Source organism: Canis lupus, chromosome 18 (genome assembly GCF_011100685.1).
Source record: "Canis lupus familiaris isolate Mischka breed German Shepherd chromosome 18, alternate assembly UU_Cfam_GSD_1.0, whole genome shotgun sequence".
In the NCBI taxonomy this organism is placed as follows: Eukaryota; Metazoa; Chordata; class Mammalia; order Carnivora; family Canidae; genus Canis; species Canis lupus.
This window is the reverse complement of record NC_049239.1, coordinates 34,429,680-34,455,750: the sequence shown is the minus strand read 5'-3', so window position 1 is coordinate 34,455,750 and position 26,071 is coordinate 34,429,680. Positions and strand designations below refer to the sequence as shown.

Sequence of the window (26,071 nt, the reverse complement as noted above, 5' to 3'; positions counted from 1 at the left end):
GCCTTTGGGAAGTGATGAGGTCATGAGTGTGAAGGCCTCATGTATGGGGATCAGTGCCCTCAGACAAGAGACCCTAGAGAGCCCCCTCCCTCATTTGAGGGTACAGTGAGAAGTCTGTAGCCAGGTAGAGAACCCTCACCCATACTCAGACTTCCAGCCTCCAGAACTGTGAGAAATACATTTCTGTTGTTTATAAGCAACAGGTCTGTGGAATTTTGTTCTGGCCACCTGAATGGGCCAAGACAATGTTTTCATTTATCTTGGATAAATCAGTAGGAGTGGAATCTCTGGGTCATAAGGTATATGTTCAACTTTTTAAGAAACTACAAACAGGTCTATGAAGTATGTGTGCTATTTGACCCTCCCGCCAGAAATGGGACAGTTCAGATTTCACTCCTCAGCCTCATCAACATTTGCTGTTATTAATCTTCTCAACTTTAGTCATTCCAGTAAATGTGAAATGATATGATTTCCCTAACTACTAGTGGCGTTGCATACTTCGACATGTGTTTATTGGATATGTTATGGATCTTCTTTTATTGGCAATCCTATTCCAGCCTTTTGTCCAATTGTTAAGTTGAGTTGTATTTTGTTCTTCATGTGTAGGAATTATGTATATATTCTGTATATAAATCCTAGCATTTTTCTCCTGGTCCATGGCTTGTCCTTTCATAAGGAGTCTGATGGAAAACTAGTTTTTACTTCTGATAAAGTCTTAGGGCTATAGAATATGCTCCATGACAGGCAAAAGGACGGAGCTGTGTCCTGTGTTGGAATACTCTCTAGAAAGAAGGTACTTGGGTGTCCCAGCGGGCTGTCATTTCCTTCAAGTTTGTTCTGCAGTATTCAAAGAGAAGCTGAAGTCACATGGATACTTGGCCCCTGTGTGGGCCATCCTGGTATGCTCTTTTGAGAACAACACTGAAAAGATCACAGATTCTTATTCTTTCCAGTAGGTATCCAAGCTCAAGCCCTGAGGGGTTGGTGGGGGTGGGCTGGGTGGGTGGGTGATTCATGTGTTCAGGTATGGAGAATAAATGGCCTTAAGTTCTTCTGAAAACCTGTGGCCTTTGCTGCTAAATGATGATATATCCTAAGAGTCCAAGATCTTCCTTATATGCATATCCTCCCTCTGACCCCATAATTAAACTTCTAGGGGTTTAAACTTCTAGGGGCTGAATCCATGGTTATGTTCAGTGTTAATCACAAGTATACTTATTTCAGCTTTGTTTCTATTGTAAAATATTAGGACACCACCTATAGTACTGGACTATTACATGGAGCCTGAAAACTCCACAGAGCAGAATGCTATGAAATCATGAAGGTTATTCCCTTATATAATAATGGAATATATATAATATATATATTTACTGGCAGAGCGATTTCACAACATTGTTGTATAAAAAGGGTCTCAAAATCTTATGTATAATCCCATTTTATTAAAAAACCTTATATATGTATATATGTGCATACATATGTATGTATATTTGTATATTCTGTTTATAAAAGTGTGACCCAGATGGCTCAGGCTGTGTGTCTACATCAACAAAAGTAATTTTTAAATACGTCTATTCCTTTCCTCATATTTTTCATGTACATGAAGGCTATTGTATCATGCCCAGTAATACTTCTAAAATTCCCTGAATTTCTCTCTCGTTGTATCAGAGCTGCTTCTCCACCTCTCTCCAAAATCCCACTTAAAAATCCTTCAGCCCACCCCCTTCTGCCTGTAGGGTCCACCCCATTTCCTATTCTCCATCACAAAAGCCAGAGATTCTGTGTGGCCAATGCTAGGCCCTCCTGGGAAGAGGGGAGGGGAGAAGCAGCAGGGCCAAGCCTGAACTCTTTGTATTGGCCCAGGATGGGGTAGTGGGAATGAGAATTAATGGGAGTGGGGGAGTATTGGCAATGCTCCAGCATTGATAATCTTCCTCCTATTTCATATGTGTGGGAAACATCTGGAAGGATGTGTACAAAGGCCAAAACATTAACAGTAGTTATTTCTAGAGGTAAGATTAGAGTGGATTTTAATTGTCTTCTTCTTGCTTCTCTGTTTTCTAATTTACTGCCATGAACAGACATTCCCTGATTAATTTTTAAAAATTTTTATTGAAGTCCATCTTGATGAACTTATAAAAATAATAATAATAAAAAAATAGTTCCCCAGTGCTTCGAGAGGTTGGAAAAACAAGAGTGGTAAACTTCAAGTTAAAGAGGTTTCAAAATACATTCTGTGTCTCAGACTCAGCCCTCAACCTTGTAGCCAAGCCAACCAGCAGCCGACACCAGGGGTTTGTCTTTGCTCCTGTCTCCCCCTTTTTGCCAAATAAAAGCAAAAGGTATTTTCAGAGATGTGCAAGTTAGGGAGAAGGGCTTGGGGCAAGGTAAGCAAGTTGAGCGAGTATAGACATGATATACCTTATCTGGAAAATGGCTACAACCATCTGGTCCTCGGGGATGGGTGAGGAAAACCCAGGTCAAGGCTTGCCCATGACAGGTCTTCCAGTAGATTTGAGCACCTGCTATGTGAAGTTCTGTCACTCATCCGGGACATCTGACAATCTCTCAGATCATCAGATGATTCCTGCTTCTAGCTTTGGGCTTGGGCTTAGATTGGAGAGTGTAGATATAGGCCTGAGACGTAGGCTCAGCACTGTAGGAGCTCATCCCCATCTATGCGATGAGGCACATAACAACAATAACAGCAGCTAATAATTATTAAATGCTCACTCTTAGAAGAGCTTTCTGTGTATATATAGGTGTTTTCCATTTTTCAAGGAATCTGTTAGTAATTATCTTATGATATGTCCTCCTGGTCACAGAAGTCTGTTTGTCCCATCTGTCACAGCCCATATCGGTGGTATGGCAATCAATCTGTTTAGGTATATACAATAGGTAACAGCTTGGGGGCTGGAATCAGACTCTCTGGGTTCAGATTCCAGCTCTGCCAATTATAGGCAACATATTCAATGCCCCAATTTCTTCATCTATAACAACATAAGGACAATAGTTGCTACCTCATAGGTTATTGAGAGAAAAAGAATGAGGGGTGCCTGGCTGGCTCACTCGGTAGAGCATGCAACTCTTGATCTCAAGGTTGCAATCTTGATCTCAAAGTCTCCAATCTCTACATTGGGTATAGATATTAGAAATAAATAAACTTAAAAAAAAAAGAAAAAGAGTGACTATATATAAAGCACTTAAAACAGTGCCTGGCACATAAGCTGTAAATAAATGTTAGCTGGTATGATTATTGCTCTTGTCTTTGCTGTTTGTCTTCTCCTATAGTCTAGGAGCTTCTTGAGGGGAGGGTCACCATCTTATTCATTGGCTGTATCCACAACTCCCAATACAGGGCCTCATTGAAATAATATTTGTCTATTAAATAAGAGCAAATTTATCACTGCTCACATCTTTCAAGGTGAGGAAGGAAGTTGGGCAGGGCTATTTCCTTCATGAATAGACATGAGATTCCCCCAAGAATGAAGATAGGAAGAGGAACCCGGGCCTCCTGGAGCACATAGAGTCCAAGAAACAGTAAATGTGGGAATCAGAAGGTCCTTCCCAGATCAAAGTTTAGCACCTCCATTTGACAGATGAGGAGACTGAGGCTTTGGGAGTTCATGTGACTTGCCCATTCTCTATACAGCTCATCAGCATTGGGGTGAATGTGTCAGGGAGTGTGGACCCTTTATCCTAACCTCATGGTCTACCCCATGGGCAGTTGGACAGAATTTCTTATTGGTTTAATTTCCCAAAGTTTTTTTGAGTATGCCATGTGCCTTATGCTAAGCTCCTAAGAGATAGGTGAGATGGGCTCAGGGAGCCTCCAGATTTGGGCAAGATGGATATTAAATAAGCAAATACAAGTGTGATGAGGGGGGAGCCCAGGGTATAATGACAGTTTGTCTTGTTTCTATCGGTAGATGTCTAGAGACTGAAAAACCATGTGAGAACAGCGGGAAGACAGGAAGAGGCTGGAGCAAACCTACTGAGGTCACTTGGGGTATTGAACATTGGGCCCTCCAGCAAAAAGGAAGCTTCCTCCCATACAAAATGGAAACTCTGGGGTGGGAAGCAGAAGTTGACTTCTGCTGGGGAAGTTATGGGGTGGATGCAGTGGAAGCCTGGAGAAAGGGTCTCTACCTTCTCAGCGAAGGTCATATCTCCCCACCAACCTTACTCGAAGAACCCCCCAAGCTGGCACGGCCCTACCCCAGAGCTCCTGGGAGATTGGCAGAACAGGGAGTTGTTGCTAAGAAGTATATTTTTGCCCTGCTTAAGGTACAACTATAAATTCACATAACAGATCCACCAATATGACTGGAAATGCATAGCACAGCTCAGGTGTGGGAAAAATTGTAGCTCCCCCCAGTGCCATTAATCTTCCACCTGGGAGTAGTTTAGCATTAAGCATCCATTATTTATTAGGGAGACAGGGATGTAGAGAGGAAAGGCAGCATGTGGGTAGCAACCAGCATTGATGGGGAAATGTAAGAGGCAACGTGGTGCAGCCAGATGTCAAGGGACAGCAGCTGGGAGAGCAAGGCTCTGCACCGCCACCCATGGAGGACTTTGGATAAGTCCCTTAAACCCTGGCCTTGACTGCCTCATCTATAAAATGGGGCTTGGATTCCATGGTCTCCTAAAATCCTTCCGGGGTCTGAAATGTTGTCCAAAATGTCCTCTGCGTTGTGAAGGGAAAATTGTTTTCAGAAGTTGCATTCACTACCCTAGAAGGTGTCACCACGCCATCAGGGAGCACGTTTCCAGGAGAGCCATCTCCAGCCTTTCCCTAAAGATCCCCAATTTGTAAGAGCCCCATGGGGGCAGGCACCCAGGTATGAAATGCCTTTGAGTGTGTTTATCGTGGCAAAAGTAATTTTGCATTCTACTCCATAAGCTATTTTTGCTTGTGTTCCTATAAAAACCATATTCTCAATTCTTACTTGGAGATGTTTGTTGATAAATCTAGACCTGAAGGATTGACAGAGAACCTCATCTTTTGATCTTGAACCATGGCCACGCCTTGACTCTGGGTGATAGGATTACAGAAAATGTCTCACTTCTCAGTGTTTTATGTCTTTTCTGTTTCTTCTCTAATCCACTTATACTCATTTAATACTAAAGGAAAGTGAATAAGTTTTCAAAATAGGAAAGATAACAAATTTCTGACCTTCCACATATAGATTTTAAGGAGAGAAAGATCCCTTTATATGAATGAGTTCTCTGGCGACATTTTCATGGTGTGCTCTATCTCATAGATCCAAGAGATTGGTGCACAGCAATTAGATGAGAAACGGGTGCAGTTGAATGTATAAAGGTAATAACGACAGGGTGACAACGGTGACTACCGTGTTGCCGTACACTGCTGTTCTAAACCCTTTGTACGTATCAGTGGACTTAATGCTTGGAAGACCCCTGGAGGCACATGCTACTTTCTTCACTTTCCACATGAGGAACTGACACAAGAGAAAGTGAAGTCACTTTCCTGGTTGGAACATCTTTTATGCCCTGGCTTCTATCTTCTCAACACACCTTTTAGGTCTGGCCTTGCTACAGCATCTGCTCGCCGCAGCAGCAACTTGACCACATCACCTTAGCAGTCACTTAGCTTTTGCTTCTGCACTGAGGCTTCTTTGTCTCTGTTGCAAGGGATATCCATGGGAGCCCATCGCACCCACGTGGCACCTGCACAGATCTCAGAGTGCAAGGACACTTTCTGGAGCAACTCTTGACAGATGGAGGATGAGAGCTGTTGAACAAAATTTTACTATACAGTCCTAAACCATGTTCTGCATGGTTCCTTGGTGGGTCCCCAGGGGGATTAAGCCTCAGTTGCCCACAGCAATCACTGATTTTAGTACTTGCCTTTGGTCGGCTTTTTTCCCTTCCCCCAGTTTATTCATTCTAAGCCCTGACTCCTATTCCCTGGAATTGTTTTCCAAAATCAATGATCTGTATATAAAGGATGTCTCAGGTCCTGCTTTATGGGAGAACGTATGCTAAGACATTGCCCAAGATCACCCAGCTGTTAAATTGTGGCACCCAGGTAGGAGCAGATTCATTTTATGTAAAATAATAATAATCACCCAGAACCAGAATATAAATACATAAATCTTTTTAAATGGGTATGTGTGTACAGAGGAGGAGTTTACAGGCACACCTAGATAGGCTTGGGAGTGGAATAAGTCATACCAAAGGTTAATGGATTTTTAGGGTTTTTTTCCCCTCTTACTTATCTGTATTGTTTCATTTTGCTAAAGTGGCAGCGTGTCACTTATGTCATGGATGGAGAGCAGGATGGCAAACTGATCTATGCTGATTTACTCTCACGGAACCCTCAAGTTATTTTAGCAAACAATAGCAGCCATGGAACATGCTTGAGTGGATGTGGACCTAGGACTCTCCCACAACCTCACTCTCAGGGTACCACAAAAGCAAGTCTCAGATCAAGAGACCAAGATGTAGGCAGACTTACTCAATAAGCATTCATCAGCAGGCGAGCCTAAGATAGTCTGCGCAGCCTGCTCTGAAAGCTGATGACACCCCAGCCTCTGCCCACTTAGGTTGTGCTGCTGCTTCCTAAGTGAAAAGTTCACTGGAGGAAAACAAGAGAACATTCTAGATCAGTTGGTCTCAAACTTGAGCAGGCACGAGAGTCTCCTGAAGGGCTGGCTAAAGTGCAAGGTGCTGGGCTCTGCTCCAGAGCTTCTGATTCAGTGTACCACACTTTGAGATCAGTGTTCTAGAAGCAGGATTCTGTTGCTCTCTCTGATAAAACTGGCATCGGGCAGCCAGCAGGTCCCTAAATGGCTCAACAAAGGACCATTTAGAGAGTCCAGAGTCTAGAGCATCAACCATTGAGGTATAGACTACCAGATGCTCTTGATTCTTTTTTTTTTTTTTTTAGGCTCTTGATTCTTTTACCTGAAAGGCATGAGGGTCCATACCACTAATGTCAATGAAAAGCCATTTCTCATCATCCTTAGGCCAGTTAGCAAAGCCTGCTGCATCCCTCGAGCTCCAGTGGAGCACACCTGGAGAGCTGGCATGTAGCCTTAGGAACACAATGCTAGCTGATCACCCCTGTGGGGTGAATTTCTGGATGGGGTCCCTGGGTGATAACATAAATGAACACTATACCTAATAGCATGTGTTCAAGCTGAATATTTTAGGGTAAAGTGCAGACAACATTGATGGGAAGGAAACATTCACTAACAAATCAATGGGCATGTGTTCGATCCCACAGACGGAGCCTGAGATCATAGAGGAAACCAACATTGACAGAGTTAACGAGCCCCGGGGCTACGCCAGGTCGAGGCAGGTGAAAGGCCACTCGGAGACCTCCACGCTGAGCTCCCAGCCCTCCATCGATGAGGTCAGGCAGCAGATGCACATGCTGCTGGAGGAGGCCTTCAGCCTGGCATCCGCGGGCCACGCAGGCCAGAGCCGGCACCAGGAAGCCTACGGCTCAGCACAGCACCTGCCCTACTCAGAGGTGGTGACCAGCGCTCCGGGGACCATGACGCGGCCCAGGGCAGGGGTGCAGTGGGTACCCACCTATCGCCCAGAAATGTACCAGTACAGTCTGCCTCGGCCGGTAAGTCCAATGTCCCACCCACCTGCCACCAGCAGGTTAGTTCTGCCCAGCGTGCTCCCACAAGGGTCTCAGAGCGGGGACTTCCTGGGACAAACCACCTTGGGATTTGGAGACAAACTCTTCTGGGCTCTCATCCCATCCTCTACCCATGATCCAAGCCTGAGCCTGTGGGCACAAGCACATGGGAAGCCCTTACATCAAACCGTAATACATTTTAGAATGAATTTCCTTCTCGACTGTCCCTCCTGTAAAGGGTTGACCATATTCTTCATGCACTGGTGGTTTCCTGCATTTCCAAGTGTGAGGACCCATTTTAAATGTCAGAACACCTTGCAGAGCTGCGTGTGACGGAGCCATGTGCCTGGTGGCTCAGAGCAGAGGCTTAGGAGGTGGGTGGTTTGATGTTGAGTCCCTGCTCCACTATTCACTGGCCTTGGAGATGTCACTTAAGTTCTCTACAGGTGACATAAACAAAAAAAAATAACCTACTTGCTAGGGTTGTTGTAAAGATTAAACGAGTTGATACATCTGAGGCCCTTAGAAGAATGCCAGGCACACAGTAAATGCTGCAGCAATGTCAGCCATGCCCGTTTCATTTGCTGGTAAGTGCACTTCAGCATCTGAGAAAGCACCCAGTGACTAAAAGATTCCATGATTTAAATAAGAATTTTAATTAGTGTGCATTTCACTCATTATCAGAGCTTCTAGAGATATCTTTTTTAAAAGATAGATGGGGCACCTGGGTGGCTCAGTCAGTTAAGTATCTGCCTTTGGCTTGGGTCATGACCCCAGGGTCCTGGGATGAAGCCCTGAGTTAGGCTCCCTGCTCGGTGGGGAGCCTGCTTCTCCCTCTCCCTCTGCTGTTCTCCCCACTTGTGCTCTCTGGCTCTCCCTGTCAAATAAATAAATAAAATCTTTAAAAAAGGATAAAGTAAAATAAAAATAAAACGTTGGATAAACCATGGACCATAACAAGCAATGCATTGTGCGTGTATAGATTCCACCCTTGTCATAGTCCATGGCCTAGCCCCAAGGGTTACTCATTAGCAGAGCTTCATAAATTGTTCGTGTGATGTGTAATCACATAAGCAAAAGCCGACATTTATTGTTTTACTGTTTTTCGGTATTAATCCTGTGTATGCATATGCTAACTGTGCTAGCTCATTTGTTTAGTCCTGACTACAAGCCACTGAGGCAGGTGCTAGTTTTATCCCTATTTTACAGCTGAGGGGACTGAGGTTACACACTTGTTCAAGTCACACAAGCCAGAAAGGGGCACAGCTAGGACCCAGAGCCGGGCAGTGGGCACCAGGGCCCATGTTCTTAACCAGCATGCTGTCCTCCCTTGTGCTGTTACATTGCCTCCTCATCCATATTATTTCTTTCATCTGCAGTAGACAATTTGGGACACCTTTGGGCTTGTAGACCCTTGTGATAATTTTGACCCTGACCCTCCACGGTCCACACCACACAGACACTTGATAAATTGCTGCTATGCTGTGTGACTCCGTAGCCTGCACACTATTGTGAGTTTCCTCTTGGTCTCCTCTGCTCCAGATTCCTCCTCTTCTCCAAGTCACTGAGCCATCTCCCCTTGACCCTGCTCCTGTCAGTTCCCTCCGACTGTCAGTGTCTAGCCTTACCTTTCCCATTGGCTAAGCTTTAGCAGGCGAGACTGAGCTTCATTTTGAACCGAACCTCTGGGGTGGGGTGGCTGTGTTTACGTGGGGCTGTCATCACTGGAAGGGCATGTCCTTAGGTTGGCAGGTGCAGAATTTCTGTCTTGTCTATTCACTCCACGGTGATCAGCTTCTGGGAACTTGACTCGTGCTGATTAGGCTCACAACAACTGCTTTATCAAAGATTCGAACTTTACAAACCTGCAATGAGAAGCTGGCTGACCACGTGGGCCAGAAAACTCAGGTTTTCAAGACCAGTGTGGTCTTTCATTACGTAAAAGCCAATCTGTGGGAGGTAAGACACTGTCAGAAGGAGAGCTGGTGGCAATTGGAGCTATCTTCTCAGTCTGTGATATGCAAACCGGGAGAGTGCAGGCAGTGAAGGACAGAGGGCAAACACCGATCATCTTCTCTACATCCCATTTTCTGAGATATGGGTAGAGTGCTGTGCAAAATTCTTAAAATAATCTTTAACCCAAAATAGAAGACTTTGGGACAATGCCCAGATCTCGGGAGTATGAGTATGCCTCCACCATCAGGGAAGCTTGCTGGATATGTTGAAGAAGCACCGCCTTCCAGAAGAGTGTCAGCAACTGTGGCACCACCACTGGCCATGCTCCCCCATCACCTGGAGACCAAACCTCCTTTTTTCAGAACAAATTAGAAGTCTCACTGAGCCCTACAGATCCATCACCTTTAACCTATTTTCCTTTGACCATCATGTTACAGTTTGCACAGTTAGAGCTTCCTAATTGCTCCTTACATGGTACCCACCCTTATGGGGGAAGAAGGGGTTTTTCTCACTGAGATTTATAAAAAACCTGAATCTTAACTACATTTACACACAGCTCTTAAGCATTTGTCCCCTGGGAAGAGTCACCTGTATCTGTTCTGTATTGATTCACACTGACGGCAGTTCATCCCTCTTGATCTCCATACAATGACCACATCCCTGGACTTCCCCTCAGCCCAGCGTGAAATGGCACAGACCTGCTGAATGAGCACAGCCAGTGGCTGCAACACTGAGTCTCGGATTCCTTGGCCATTAAAATGGCAGTGAGAAGAGGGCTTCAGTGAGGATGAAGTGGTAATTCATGTAAAATGTTTAGCACAGTCAGGCACCTGCGGAGCACCCACTGCTTGTTTGCTGATATTAATCAGAGGGCTTCAGATGGTGCCCAGCACCTCAAATTGCTCAATAAATGGTAGTCATCATTATAAAACTATTCCGTCCTATTCACAGAATTCCACTAGTTTTATCCCTTCTCTGCACAGTTCTGAGGCTACATCTTTTCCTCCTGCTGCTCTGTTAAATTCCTCTAAGAACATGCCCAGGTGCCCCAGCCGAGAGTCCCAGAGAAGCTTCACTTCTGTTGGAAGATGATTCTCAAGAACAGCTGGACCCCTGTGGCTGGAGGCCCGACTCTGGGGATCCAGAAAGAGATCGGTTTCAGACAGAAAATCTTAAACAACCAGGATGAGTCTTCCAACCGATAATGGAATCCACATCCACGGTGCCTCAATTTAACAAAACCATCTAAAAATTTCATTGTGGGACATATGAAAACTTAGATCATCCTTTTTGTTATAATTTGGGGTTGGCGGTGGTGCCAAGAAGGGCAACAACATCAGTATTATATGCTTGAAAAATAAGGCCACCGAAAACAGGGGAAGAACTGAAAAATAGCACAGCAGAGAGATCGGCCATCAAACCAGAACGATACCAGAGGCGGTTCCTTTGTCATTAAGGGCTTCCCCTTTTTTGCCAACACATGTGGTCCCTATTTTTGTGAAAGGAAAAAATAGCTAACAATACCCAATAGAAATAATGATTCTTAGCCCACGTTCTTGCCGAGCCCCCTTGTGCTATGATAATGTGGAAATCAATAGAAAAGGTGCCAATTTAGAATGATAACTATGATTACTTTTCAGCTTCCCAAAAGGAAGCGCTTGGAGCCCTGCCGGAAGATAATTGGAAGCTGGTGGTTTTAAATGAGCTAGGCCAGGCTGGTGGCATTTATATCGTGGAAAAGGTTACTGCTGGCAGCCTGGGACTTCTGCACAGCAGTTCGGGAGACCCCTGGAATCTGTGAAGAGATTGGACTCGACACCTCATGACTGATCCAGTTGTGCCTGCAGCCCTCATGGGTCTGTGTCAAGTGGAATGAAAACATCCTTTGGCCTTCCTGTTGGTGTCAGAGTAGGGGATTCAGAGGAAGGCAGTCGGGTGAAAACATCCTCCCCACTAAAGGCTTTCCAGGGGCAACTCACAGTAATAATTATAACTAAATAAGCGGCTGCCATCTATCGAGCTCCCATTATGTGTCGGACATGAAGCTAAGTGCTGTGTAGACGTGATTTCTACTAATCAAACAAGCATCCTACGAGGTAATGTTATTATCCCCATGTACTCAGGAAACAGACTCAGAGGAACTAAGGAAACATGCCCAAGGTCACACACTCAGGCCCAAGGTCACATAGCTGTCCAGGGCTGATGTGGGGCTAGAACCTAGAGCTGTCTGACTTCAAACCCACACACCTTGCACTCTTTGGCCCAGTGAGCCTTGTGGATGTCCTTTGGGCTTTGAGGAGACTCAGATCTCCAGAACGGCAGAGTGTGATCTCCTCATAAGGAAGCTGACCCTGAGAGGATTTTGTCCATTCCTACCACTGCCGCTTGTAAGGGAGACATCTCGATCAGGATGAAATCAAGAATTTCACAGCTTTTTTTTTTTTTCCCTATTCTCCCCTCAAAAACAAAACCAAACTCCTGTTGATGAGATATGCAGACCTGTCAGGTATGAGTCTGCATCCACCACAACACTCACGTTCAAGAAATAATTAGGCTTCTTACGTTTCTCCGAATCTGATTTCAATCTGTTCTGAGCTCCCATCTGGTCAGGTGGATGGGAAATCCAATGTCAGTTCTTACTGAGCTCTCTCCACCTCTGGTTGCTCCAAAGTAATTGGTGGTTGAGGCAGTTGGGACACCAGGAGAGGGTCTAACCCCAGCACTGTGGGTGGGGCACTGTCCCAACTCCTGGGAGTCCTTGAAGGCAGGTCACACTGTCACACTGTCCTACGTAGGCCAGCATTGGTGTGGGGATATTTGCCTCTGGACTGCCCTGAGGAAGCCCCCTTGGAAACCAGCTGAGTACAACATCCAGCCAAGGCATAGCCCTCGAAGCTTAGAAAAATCATTCAAGTGAGTAAAACCAGTTTATCCAGGAAGGCTGCATGGGAAGGAAGAAAAGAAGGTAGCAGATGAAGTCTGGAGAATACTTAGTGCACACAAAACTCAGGGGGTTGCAAGACATATATACTTTTCTTGATTTTTCTCTCCTCCACGCACCAAAAGCTCATCATCAGTTTGGGGTCTCCCTCCCTACCCCTAGGTTGAGCTATCGCGGGGTCCGCCACAGTGCACAGCAGGGGCAAGGGGTGGGAAGATAGCATCAGAATCTGGTTTCAGTTTGTCCTTCTCTAACCACTCTGGCTGGCATCCCTAAGTAGTCCTGGCTTCTGCCTCGACTCCAGGTGTCAGCCCAGGGGAGCAGATGTATCCCAGGTCTCCTGTGTGCAAAGGTCCAGACCCCTCCACCCTCCTCCCATGCTTGAGTAGACTCATTCCCCACTCTGTCTCTCTCTCTTTCCCCCTCTGTCACACACACACACACACACACACACACACACACGCACTCTATCCACACTCTTCCCCTCTCTAGCATCTTCCTCATATTAGCCTCTTCTCCCCTGCCTCTACCCAGGGTGAAGCAGGACATAGAGCCCCTTCTCCAGACCCATCAGCATCTAAGCTCTCTGGCGTCCCTCCCATCCTCCTCTCCTTCCTAACCCCAGGGTGTTTACCTCATCTAGGGGCAAAGTAGACTAAATGTACCTCTCTTCTAACAAGTCTCTTTTTTCAGCATCAACTTTTGACCTTGAGTGCTTTAGGATTTTTGATATTCAAAATCCTAAGTTCAATAGTTGTAGCTATCAAAACTCCAATGAGTGCTAGCTCTTGGGCCATCTGTGGCTGTGGCCTTCCTTCCCTGAGACAGGAAGGTGGGATGCCCTTTGCTGCTTGGGGTAGGGGAAGCACCCTGGATTCCAGGAATTATGGGGAGAAAAAAGTCTTGATTATTACAATTACTATATCAAAAGATGACCCTGTCTCAGAAGGAAGTGAATATTACTTCTGGAGGACCCACTGTGTGCCAGATATTATGTTAATATATAACATGAGTCTTTCAAACAGTCTTAGGTGTGGGGGTATAATACTGTTAACCAACCACCATCACCTAGTGAGAAAGTAGGCACAGACAAGACAGATTGCTCAACCCTGGTAAAGATCAAGCCAGATTTCAACCCTGTTTTTTTTATTTTGTTTTTTTTTTAATAATATTTTATTTACTTATTCATGAGAGACACAGAGAAAGAGGCAGAGACACAGGCAGAGGGAGAAGCAGGCTCCTCACAGGGAGCCTGATGTGAGACTCGATCCCAGGACCCCCGGGATCACAATCTGAACCAAAGGCAGTTGCTCAACCACTGTACCACCCAGGTGCCCCTCAATCCAGATCTTGTCTGATTTCAAACCCATGCCATCTGTACCACACTACCCTTAGCTCAGAATGGCAAGATGGTGTCCTTAACTGGCTGTGGGATTTTGGACAAGTCAGTTTACCCCTCTGGCTTTAGCATCCCCCTTGGTTAAGGTAAGGGATATGGTCTCAAGGTCTCCTGTTCTCTTTCCAGCTTGAACCTTTTGTGATTCCTGAGACCTTGGAAGCCTTAGCTATGGCTCTATCAGTAGCTCATGGTGAACTGACAGATCAAGATAAGCCTTGGGTTTTCACCATGGGGTTAGTCTTCAATTACCAAGTCCTCTGTTTTTCACTACATAAGAACTATCCTTCTGGAAGATTTTACTTCCTACACCAGGATGTAAAGTTATTTACAGCCACATGTAGATGCCTGTTTTGCCTGGAGCAGTGTTGTCCGTGTCAGCACAATGCCATGGAAGGGGCACCATTGCAGTGCAGCCCAGTACTGTTAGCAGGTGTAGAGAGATTGGTGCTTCCACCCTGATCTGAGGCTGGCTTGTTGATACTGGAGAAAAGCCATCAAAGAGGGTGGGTTGATGTGGCCTGCCAGTCTTCCTCCCCAACCAGTACAAAGCCTGGGACCCCCTGACTTGGTCCCTCCAGCCACAGGCCGCCCCCTTTGACCTGTCATCCCTGTAGTGCTACCCTTGAGATTGATCTTGACCACATTCCTCCTTCTAGATGGATGTACATGCACAAGAAGGGATCAGCACACTGTGGGTCTCACCTGGGCTCCCTCTCGACTAAGATTACTAGAGAGGATGGCCTTGAACCACTCCCATCCCCTCCCAAGGACATCATGACTGAAACTTTGAATAGACTATGTAGTCACCTTTTCCCCCTTCGATGCTTAAAACCAAACTTCCAAGCCCAATGAGTGGCCGACTCTAGTCACACCCAGTCTCCTTCCACCTAAGAGACCTCAGACCTAGATACAAGGACTGCCTTCAGTTCTGAGTCTCTGATCTCCTTCCTAGCCAAAGGGCAGGGATCCCAAAAGATGGTGCCCTTAGGTGCCAGGCTAGGTACCTCATGGCTACTGTTCTGATACTGGGAACTTGGAACCAGGCAACAGTTTTGAGCAATGGCTTCCAGTGAAATCCCAGTCACAAAGCAGCCAGCAGAGAACCAAGACTTCAGACACATAATAAGAGAAACCAGAATGTGGGGGCTTAGAAGTCTGGGGAACCAGCATGGAGCGAGGGAGGGGGAAAGACACTAGGAGAGGTCATCCTCGCAGCCCCCAAGCACAGAGCACAAGCTCTACTTTTTATGTGGCCCCTGTGGCCACCCCAGGGCCCTGAGTGTACAGCCCAAAGGGGACTGTGATTTCCTGTGCATTCTTGATTGTATCTGGAAAAATCTTCCAAAGAAAGGAGTCACCTTGGTACTTACTGAAATTTCAGAATTTTTAATCCATTCTTTGGTGAAGTACTACAGGACAGACACAGGCTTAGAAAGGTTTTTTCTTGGCTGAAAAACTGTATTGAGTATGGATAAGCCTTCTGGGAATCAGGGATAAAAATAAGTTGTCTGTCTCCTCTACCGAGTATTGCGACAGGCCAGAAGAGAGAAGAGGAGCTATAAACCCCTGTCTCTATTTTGGGAAAAGCATGTCCTTATTTGATGGTTTGTTGATAATAATGGAGTACAAGCTGGAAAGTACACCATCCAAGATGATGATTTTCAAACTCTCTGCAAAACCTTAGCATTCAGGGAGGTCCCAGGTTGTCATCATGCAGGTAAGTGAAGGGCCAAATTCACCAGCACACACTCCACCCCCTCCATCACCAGCTTCAACCAGAGAAGCTCTGCTTTAATCTGTATTCAGGTTATGTCAAAATGATCTCATGGCTATAGAAAAGTGTGTTTGGTGGCTCCTGAGTTACATCCAATGCCTTATTTCACAGGGAGAATGAAAAACAAACAAAAAACGAGGTGCAGAGAGACCGAATGACATGTTTACAGACAGTGAATGGCTGAATCGGGATGAGAATTTGGGTCTCCTGACTCCAGTTCACTCAACATCAATTGAGCAAATACTTACTTAGCACTATTAGATGCAAAGCATTTTGCTTCATAAGGTGGGGGTACCATGGTTGCTGAAACCCAAGGAGCTTAGGATCTAGTGGAGCTTCAGATTTTGGTTCCCTGAATACAACCTTAGCATACATAGTTCATCGATGCTCAAAAAATGGAAATGCAGCAGGGTAATGAAGCTTTCCATATTGATCCAGCCAGTACCTCTAGATCTGGGCGGATGTTTTCTTTCATTCTTGTCAGGGGAAGTTAGCCCTGCTGATACAATCCTAGGCTGACAGTTATTTTCTTTGAGCACTTTGCATTCCGTGGTCTTCTGGGTGATGTTGCGAAGTCCAATGTCAGTCTAAAGGTCATCCCTTTGTAGATGATATGCAAAGATGTTCTCTTTGCCTTTGGTTCTCTACCATTTCAGCACAATGAATCTAGGTGTGTGTGTTTTATTGTACTTCCTGAACTTATTAAATCATTGATTTTATCCATTCTGGAAAATTCTTAGTCATTGCTTCTTTAAATATCACCCCGTTTCTCTCTGGGACTTTGGGACTTTGATTAGCTGCATGTTAGACCTTCTTACTCTGTCTTCCATACTTTTTACTGCTCTTTTCTATTTTCTATCTCCTTATCTCCTTGTGCTTCATTCTTGGTAATTTCTTCAATTCCATCTTCTAGTTTATTAATTTTCTCTTCATCTATGGCACATCAATTACTTCATTCCCCTGTGTTTTCTTTTAGTGATTACATTTCACCTTTAAAAATTCTATTTGTTCTTTTTCAAATCTTCCCAATCATTCCTAATAATATCTCTATCTGGTCATTTATCTTTTTAGAAACATGTTTTTACCTTTCTGCTTTCTGTTTCGTATCCAGAAATTTTAAACTCATAAGTCCTTAAACATCTAATCTGTTGTTTGGTTTTCTTCTCCTGACTTTTCACCTATGTTTTCTGGTCTGTGATTATGAACTCCTGTCTGCTCATCTTCATCTGTGCCATTCCTGAGAGCCTGGTTTAGGGAGATCGCCTCCAAAGAGCACTTACAAATGCTACTGTCTGAGCCTAGAAGCACTACCAACCTCCCTCCCTGGGAGGGACCAGTATCAGCCCCTTCCAGGTAGGCTGTGAGTGCCTCAGTTCCACCTACCCGCCCCTTGCCTGTCGCAAGGCTTGATCTCTTCATCATTTGCCAACATGGCACTTGTCTTCCAGGCAACCCCACCTTTCATATTTGCTTATCGCTATTTCTATCTCTGGTTTTAGCTCATGGTTTTGTTTTAGTTTGCTGAGATGTGTGCAGCGGGGAGGGCGTGGGTCATGGGTAGTGTCCTGGAGGCTTCCCTTACATCTTGCATTAAGTGCATTAAGAGGTATGTTTCAACCAGGATCTAGTTGTTAGCTCATGGGTTGGCCCTTACGAGTATGTAGACTGCCATTATGCTGTGGGGGAGAAGACCTCATTCAGTTCAAAGAACCCTATTTATGGATTCCCTCTGCTGCTGCTTTTGTGTCCTTGATGCCTTCAGGCTTAAAGTCTTGTCGACTTGCTCCTCAAGAGATCTAGCAGGCATGATACCTAAAGAAAAAGATGAATGAGAAACACAAGTTAAGCTTTGTCTTCCCAGAGAGCATTTCTAGATTTTTCTCTCACTAAGGGAGGCTGTGGCCTGGCTCTCTGATCCCGTCTCTGATCTCCTACTGTTTTCCTTTTATCCCCTCACGTGTTGATTAAAGTCTTCACTCTTGTGACAGTTCCAATCCTTTATCTTTGAGTAGTGCTTTATAGATTGTGGAAGGTGTATACTGACTTACTTGATCTTCCTAGTGCCCCTTGGAGCTAGGCATCCTGTTCTCATTTGAGAAGAGGACAGCGAGGCCCAGAGAGGTTACCTAACTTGCTTAGGGACATAAAGTCTATTTATCAGCAAACTAGGCCTCCACCCATACTTCCTGACTCTAAATCTGTTGCTTTCCCCCCATTAAACCTGCTTTCCATGAGCCAGAAAGTAAAATACAATCGGTGATGCATTCATTCATTCATCTGCTGTTTATTGATCATGTGTAATACACTGGGCACCGTTGCAGGCATGAGGATATAGCTGACAAAGCCCCTGCCCTCGTTACACTCTAGCTGGGGACAGATAATAAATAATCAAGCAATGATAAAATACTAGAGAGTGACAGTTGCTATGACAAAAAATAAAGCAGAATATGGAGAGAGATTAAATGGGGCTCTAGGGAAGCATGGGGCTGGCTGAACAAGATGGAGGAATGAACCATGGGCAGAACTGGGAGAAAGCATCCCAGGGAGAAGAAGCAGCATGTACAAAAGTCAGAGGAAGGAAAGAACTTGGCTTATTGTAAGATCAGCTGAAGGACTCCGTGACTACGATGGCCCAAGCAAGGAGGAGCATGCCTGGAGATGATATAGAAGAGGGGGCTGGGGACATAAGGAAGATTGAAAGGAAGAGTTGGAAGAAGAAAGGAAAATCTGACCTGGAAGTCTGCTTTCCTTTTAAGGAAAGAACCTGTGTGGTTTTTGGAGTTTTGTTGTTGTTGTTGTTTTTAGAACCTATGTATTGATTGACAGTGTGTTTTAATAGATCTTCCTCTATTGCTTGTCTCTTTCATAGGCATACAGGTTTTCCCAGCTTCCTGAAATGGTCATGGGCTCTCCCCCTCCACCTGTACCTCCCCGGACTGGCCCTGTGGCTGTTGCTTCTCTCAGGCGGTAACACATTCCTTTCTTTGCCTTGTTTGGAATGTCTGGAAAGGATTTGGTCCTGTGTACCCTGACACAACAGATTCCCTTCGTGCTTGCTCCATTCAGGGTGCATCACCTGTACAGACAACCGCGTCCCTGGGGCACCCCAAGTACCATGAGGGAAGTGGGAGCACAGAGAGGGTTGACCAACTTTCTTATCATTTGAAATGAGAAGTCCTGTAGAACGCACAATTGAAGAAACCCAAGGTCAACCAACCTATACCCTGAAAGCCCCATTCCCTGACTTTTAACACCTGAAAATTATTCCAGCTCAGGCTACTATGGTGGCTGCCTCCAGTCTGGGCATCTCTTGGCACCCAGAAGTCTCTTTGTTTCTTAGAGGTGGTGTCCAAGAGGCCAAGGAGTAGCGTGTCTGGGCACCCACCCTAACTCTTGACTTCCAAGACAGGAGGCTGAGAGCATGTGAACTCAGATATGTGTTAAGAGATTAACTCAGGTATAAAGATATAACTCAGATATAATAAAGATGTTGTCTTTGTTCTGTAATGATAGAACAAGCACATGTTTTAAATAAAGACAGGCAAGAAATACAAACTCCACGAGCACTGGAGATGCCGAAATAGGCATCAGATCCAGGGTTAAAGATACAGCTGTATCCTGGAATGGGACTAGGCCACTGTCCTGACCCCCCCTGCTCTAGCCTCCCCCCAAAATGCTAGCCACACCCTATTTGGGGACCACAGGTCTGACCTTTGCAAAACTGGTGAAGAAAAATGAGTTTCCCTCAGAAATGACCCTGCCCTCATTTCCAGCGATTTTAAAATGCCGAGCTGTGCGTAGACACCAGCTCTTGGCTCCAGTGGAGCTCAGGGCAGGGTGGGAAGCAGCAGACCAGGGTTCCATCCTAACCTGCTGTGTAAGCTTAGGAAGTCGCCTCAACTGTCTGGCCCGTTTCCTTCCCTGTAAAATGAGGCCAAGGGCCTAACTGATCGCAGCGACTCTGGGATTCCTCCAGGGGAGCTGAGTGTATGGAGCACAACCCAGGAATTTTCTTGGGGAGGGTTTTCTAAACTAGTAGCAGATCCCTGGAATAGTATGTGGGAAGCCGAGGATGTGGGAGAGAGCAACCAGCAGAAAGGGGGGAAGGATCGAGAAAGGAAGGGAGACCCCACACTCACCGAGCCTCCAGCACCCACCCTGATATAGAGTCCAGTCATCACAGCCCCTGTGTTTAACCTTCCTCGGGCATTAGTGGGAGGGTTACTTTAATTATCCCTGAGAATTCTGAATGCAAGGAGCTTCCCATTAGTCATTTGCTGAAGGCCAGTATCTATTTCTTACTCCTTCTCTCAACCACCAGTCTCCTCCCCTGCCCTTCCACACCGTCTGCCAGGTATCAGCAAGTGCCTGCTTTCCATACAGACTCAGAGGATCAGAGCTGGGAGGAGCCGTGGTGAGGGGGTCACCCACCCCTTTTGTTTCACAGACGAAGAAACTGAGGCTGAGCGGGGGGCGGGGGTGGGGGGGAGGAAGCTAGAACCCAGAGCACTGCGCTGCGGCTCTGTTCTGCACCTGCAGCGCCGGGCACTCCACTGCTCAGAGGGTGCCCGTGTGGCTGGCTGCCCGCCACCTGCCCTGGCTGCCCTGGCTGCCCCCGTTTTAATTGTAGGAGAGCCTGACGCCCCTGGGTGAAGGGGAGGATAGAGACCGGCTAACGTACCCTTTAGAGGGGGAGACGCTGGCAGCCCCCTACGTACTGGCTTTCTGAGCACTAAGTGGAAATCTGATGTATTTAATGGGCCGGATTCTCTGCTTGCCTGTGGGACCAAAAAAAAAAGTTCTGTCTTTCATAACGCCTAAGAAAGTGCTAGGCTCCGGCTTCCCGGAGCAGCCCGAGCTTCCCAGAGTCTTGGGCATCTTGCTGCTGGCGCAGCAGCGGGACGTCCTGCGACCCGCGGGTCACCAGCCCCGGTGCCTGGAGGGGGAGTGGCCCCGCATCCACACCGAGCCTCCTCATTGGTTGCCGATGATGTCATCCCCTCCCGGGCCACCAGCCCCTGCTGATACCCAGCGCTAATTGCTTGGCTTATCTTTATGTGGAAATTAAGTGTGCTACTCCCCAGGGACACGACAGCCCCCCTCGGGGGAGCAGTGTCCTTGAATATCTGCAAGTGACTCCAGCTCTTGCAGGTCTGGGTGCCTTGGCCCTCCTTTGTCATTCGGGGGGCACATCCAGGCCTGGGGATCCCGCCCTCCTGGAGGGCCCCCCCCCAGGTGACGGGCATGGGGTGGGGGGGGGCGTGGGGAGCCACTAATGCAGCCCCTCCCATGCGCCTCCAGGTCCACCTCGGACGTGGGCAGCAAGACCAGGATGGCCGAGTCCGCGGGCCCCGAGCCGGCCCAGCTGCACGACAGCGCCTCCTTCGCGCAGGTGTCCAGAGGCCCCGTGTCCGTGGCGCAGTTGGATCAGTCGGCTTTAAATTACTCAGGTGGGCAAGCGGAGAAACCCTGGAAAAAGCCCCCGCTGCACCCCAGCCCTGCCCCGGTGCTCCTTGCACTCCCCCTGCACCCCCAGATCTGCACAGGCCACCTGCTACCTGCCACCCTCAGCAATCGAGGCCACTGTTATGTCTGACTGCGGCAGCCCTGGCTGGAAGAGCTGCTGCTCTATTTCTTTAAAAGACCTGAAATATGACAAAAATAGGAAGATATGTGATAACAGTCAGGGTATATGTTACCATTTGCCAGGACTTCAGGGTTTATTCTTAAATTCTATGTGCCTTTAAAGCATTCCAGATAGAACTATCCAGCCCTGTCTCATTCCCCTTCTTCCCGGAGGTAATCCCAATCCTTAAATTGAGGGTGTTAACTTTTCTGCAGTAGTGCATATGCAATAGTGTGTATTAAGGCTCTCGGTGTTTTACACGCACGGATGTCGTACCAAACTATGCCTGTCCTTCTGCATTTGTTTTCTTGACTCAGCCTTGTGTTCAAGATGGGTACGTACACGTAGATCTAGGTCATTTGTTTAAACTGCCATATGGTACTCGATGATATGCTATGCCACGGTTTATCTTTTCCCCTAACGAGAGACATATGAGCTTGTTTCCAATTTCTCACCATTACGAACGAATGCTGAAATGTACGTCAGCGTTTATCCGTGCCCTAAATGGTTTTTGTGTCTATTCAAAGTGTACCATTTAGGCTAAAAAACTGTAAACAAGCAGTTGCCAACACTTCCTAAAATATTCACTATGTCCAGAAATTCCATCAGTGGAGTCCTTTCCTTTTGGTTCCTTTTCTTTTTAAAAATACCTATTCCCCCTGGGAGAAAACTATCTGGACATTGAGGTGTCCCTTCTCGCCAGTAGGTCAGAGGTGTTGGGATGGATGGGAGAGTTGGTGAGGGTTCAGTGAAGGGAATTGGGTCATCATTTCTCTAGAACACCAGGGCCAAATCAGAGCAGATGACTGTGCAGGTGAGCAGGGCTAGGGCTGCAGGGGAAGGTCTGCTCCGCACCTCATGACCCCTCCCCACCATGCCAGAGTTCCCCTCTGTTCCCAGCTTCCCCCAGCTCGTGGGTGGGGCACTGGTCTAATCTTCCCCATCCATCTCCTCCATGCCAGGTAATACGGTGCCGGCAGTGTTCGCCATCCCAGCTGCCAACAGACCCGGATTTACCGGCTACTTCATCCCGACGCCTCCCTCATCCTACAGGAGCCAGGCCTGGATGTCCTATGCAGGAGAGAATGAGCTCCCGAGCCAGTGGGCTGATTCGGTGAGACCCTTGCTGATTCCCTCACAGTCTTACCTGCTGTACACACATGAGGGAGAAAATGGATGAGAGGTTGAGACGGTGTTTTGTTATCTCAACTCCCTTCCCACCAACCAGGTGGCTAACGTGAGCCATTTTAGAGGAGACGGTGTGGTCAGGTGGGATGTCTTTTGACCGAGGAACATGAGACCTGCCTTCCAGTCCAGGTTCCACCTTGACCTTCATCAAATAAATGGCTATTAAAAAACAAACAAACAAATGAATGGCTATTATAACTATCATTCTTTCAGTATTTTCCGTGTGCCAGACACCCTGTTAGATGTTTTATTTCTATTATCTTATTTAATCTTTGCAACAATCCTATATGGTAGGTATTATGATTCCCATGATGTGGAAACGGAGGCCTAGTCAGGTGACTTGACTGTTTAAAGCCACACAGCTATAGTGGCTTTACTATATAGTGGCCAAAATTCAAACTTGCCTCAGTCTGGCCCCAAAGCCTTTCTCAATTTTGTTCCTTTTATTTTTATTTTTTTTAAAGATTTAATTTATTTGAGAGGGAGAGAGAAAGCATGCATGGGTGGAGGGGCAGAGGGAGAGGGAGAAGCACGCTCCCCACTGAGCAGGGAGCCTGACACAGGGCTCTATCCCAGGACCCAAGCTGAAGGCAGATGCTTAACTGACTGAGCCACTCATGTTCCTTTTAGTTTTAACATTCTGTAAAAATTTGGGGCACCTGCATGGCTCACCGGGGTCCCCTGGTTAGCTCAGTGGTTGAGCATCTGCCTGTGGCTCAGAACATGATCCCAGGGTCCTGGGATCAAGTCCTACATCAGGCTCCCCACGGGGAGCCTGCTTCTCCCTCTGCCTGGTCTCTGCCTCCCTCTCTGTGTCTCTCATGAATAAATAAATAAAATCTTTAAAAAATAATAACATAAAAAATAAAAATAAAGCTCTGTAAAAATTTTAGATGAAACAATAAAAAATACAGTTTTAGAAACTCAAGATTGAATTACTTTGCATGTTGATCCCAAGGCATCCTGCCTGACTTCCAGCAAAGGACTGTCTTGTCACGATGCCTGGTTCCATCCTCCATCATAAGTAGGAATATATGGCACAGTGGACCTGGCCTGGCCTAGACCAGAGGCAGCAAGCAGATGAACCTGGACAGTCACACCCAAACCTGCCTCTGAGTCACCTGTCAGGGGCTGCTAAGTGAAACAAATCTAGCAAACAAAAATAGCACAATGATGGCCTCTACTGCAAGTTGCCCCCCCATCCCTCTGTGAGATCATCCGTCATGGATAAGAAAGGCAGGCTGAGGGTCCCCTGATGCTGTGCATCTTTTTAGGGCTTGGTCTCAACATTTGAAATATATCCTAGATTTAGCAAACATGTTGATGATATGCAAGGCCTGGGCCATCTTTTCTCTCTGTCCAAACCCCTGGTGTCCATACGTTCCACCTCTACAGGTTCAACTCAGCTTTGGGGTTGGTGTCTATCCTTATTATAGTGATGCCACAGCCTAACAACACCCCTGGGAAAAAACTATCCTACATGTGTTAATTTTCCTGATGATCAAAGCTTATCCCTTAATTTTCAAAGCACGTAAAATATATGCTATCTTGCATTAAAAAAAATTCCAGGATGAATTATATCCATCCCTCCATCTTTAAAAGAGGAATATAATTTAATTTGTCTTTAACAAATGATTCGCCATCATTTTCATGCCTTACTATACTAAAATGACATTTGTAAGATGGGCTCTGGTGGTAGGATTATTGCCCCCACATCAAACATCTCCCAACTACTGTAATTTTTGGAGTTGTTACAGGGCTCCATATGTTTTGTTTTTTTGTTGTTTGTTTGTTTGTTTGTTTTTTGACCCTGCTCCCAACTGGACCTTCTATTGCTGTCAGTGTTACCACTTCCATAGATACACTCACCCTTTGGATATGCTTTTCCTAATGGGCCATTATCCGCAAATGAGGCATATCTGAGCTCATTAGAATCGTCAAGTTGGAGTATATAAGCTTTAAGAGTAACTGTAGGGATTCCCTACTGTTAAGTCTACACATCTTAGTGTGAGACTTTATGGCATCTGTTTGGGTTGTTTGTGGGCCTTTTTTTTTTTACTTCCTTTGTCGTGCTCAGCTATTTTAAACAGCTGAAACCACTGGGTATGAGTCGATCAGTTCAGAGCTTACTTGACTCCGTAATTCCACTTATAGCCTAAACATAATGTGTGCTTTTCTGAAAATGGATGATACTTGTGACAATTAGGCAGTAAACCTATGGTTTTGTCGGTTCACCCTCTGCATGGAAAGTTCCACTGGGTACTCTGCAGGAGTCAACAGAAGTATTTTCCAAAACTTGGGCCCTTGCCCTCAAGACACAGATGATAGCTTAGCTGGGCTCATGGCCACTTCCAGATGCTTGTGGGTTCATATTACCTTCCAGATGAAGGAACGGGAACCCAGCAAATCAAAACCCAACCTTCCTGACGGGATGATTCGACCATTCTGGCTCCATCCCTCTCCGTGTGAGGGAGAGTTAGTTTTCTATTAGTTGTTTTTAAAAGGAATACGATCACCACAGCCTAAATGGGCCTCTCCTGGGCCCCAGTTATCACCTACAGTTAAGCAGGGCAGCGTGTCCATGCATGGAGCACAGTAGCCGGGAACCACAGCCCGGAGCACGGGTGATTTCTCACACATAAAAGAAAGTACAGGAAGCTCAGAGGGACCGGTTGGCAGCTTGAGGAAGTGGGGGCAGGGATGGCATCCATTTCCACATCCATTGGAGAAGGAGAAAGCCCCCACTGTCATGTGGGTGTCTGACCTTCCTGATCCCAGGTATCCAGACATCAGGAGCTATCTCAGATAAAATCACCTCAACCTGGGCTTGACGGATAGGTTTCATCCTTGGTGCTGGATGAAGGATTGGGAGGGATGTGCTGTGATCAATAGGTGATGCCCGCCTTAGGTACTGCCTAGGGACAGAGTGGCCTTTGCCAGCCCCAAATTTTGGCCAGCAAGCTGTGAAGGCTCCAGCCTGGATCTACTATTAGGGAGAAAAGAGTTTCTCATCTTCTCTGCTCCAGAATATTACCCCAAGGCCACTCCAGTGGAGTCAGGTATCCCTGCCCGTACCGGCCAGTGGCGCCAAGACACTTGACACCACAGAGCCAAGGGGTCTCAAAGTCAGACATTGACTCTCAGCTCCAGCTGAACTTGAAATTCAGGGAAAGGGGAGATGACAGCTTCCCTCACAAACATATGGCACCATCTGTTCATCCCTTGGTGATTTTCAAACTGTGTTCCTCGGAACCCCAAGTTCTGAGAGACTCCCCACTGTACCATGCGTAAATCTGGGCACTGGTGCCCCATGATTGAGCAAGCAAGACACAGTTCTACCTTTACAAAGTTGACAGCCTGAGACGGGTGATGACATCATAAGCGATGACTGATTCTAGAGAATCTGCCTGGAAGCACCTTATAGGGAACCGTTGGCTAATGTAGAGCTGGGGAAGGTGTCCTGGAAGAAACGACATTTGAGCTGAGACCTGGTAGACAAGTGCCCTGTCCTGGCCTTAGCTCTGTTCCCCCCGACCTCCCTCTCAGTCACTTGTGCATTCCCAGCACCT

General features: G+C 46.4%; 1 protein-coding gene across 6 annotated transcripts in view; it reads left to right on the top strand.

Annotated features, from left to right (window-relative positions):
- KIAA1549L (KIAA1549 like) overlaps positions 1–26,071 on the top strand; it is a 138,011-nt gene that overhangs the window by 108,247 nt on the left and 3,693 nt on the right. For all 6 annotated transcript variants that reach the window (XM_038563061.1, XM_038563059.1, XM_038563060.1 and 3 more), the window contains 4 exons: positions 7,253–7,603; positions 18,558–18,655; positions 20,990–21,138; positions 22,277–22,428. In XM_038563061.1, the coding sequence (XP_038418989.1) occupies positions 7,253–7,603; positions 18,558–18,655; positions 20,990–21,138; positions 22,277–22,428 (750 nt within the window). The remainder of the gene's footprint in view (positions 1–7,252; positions 7,604–18,557; positions 18,656–20,989; positions 21,139–22,276; positions 22,429–26,071) is intronic.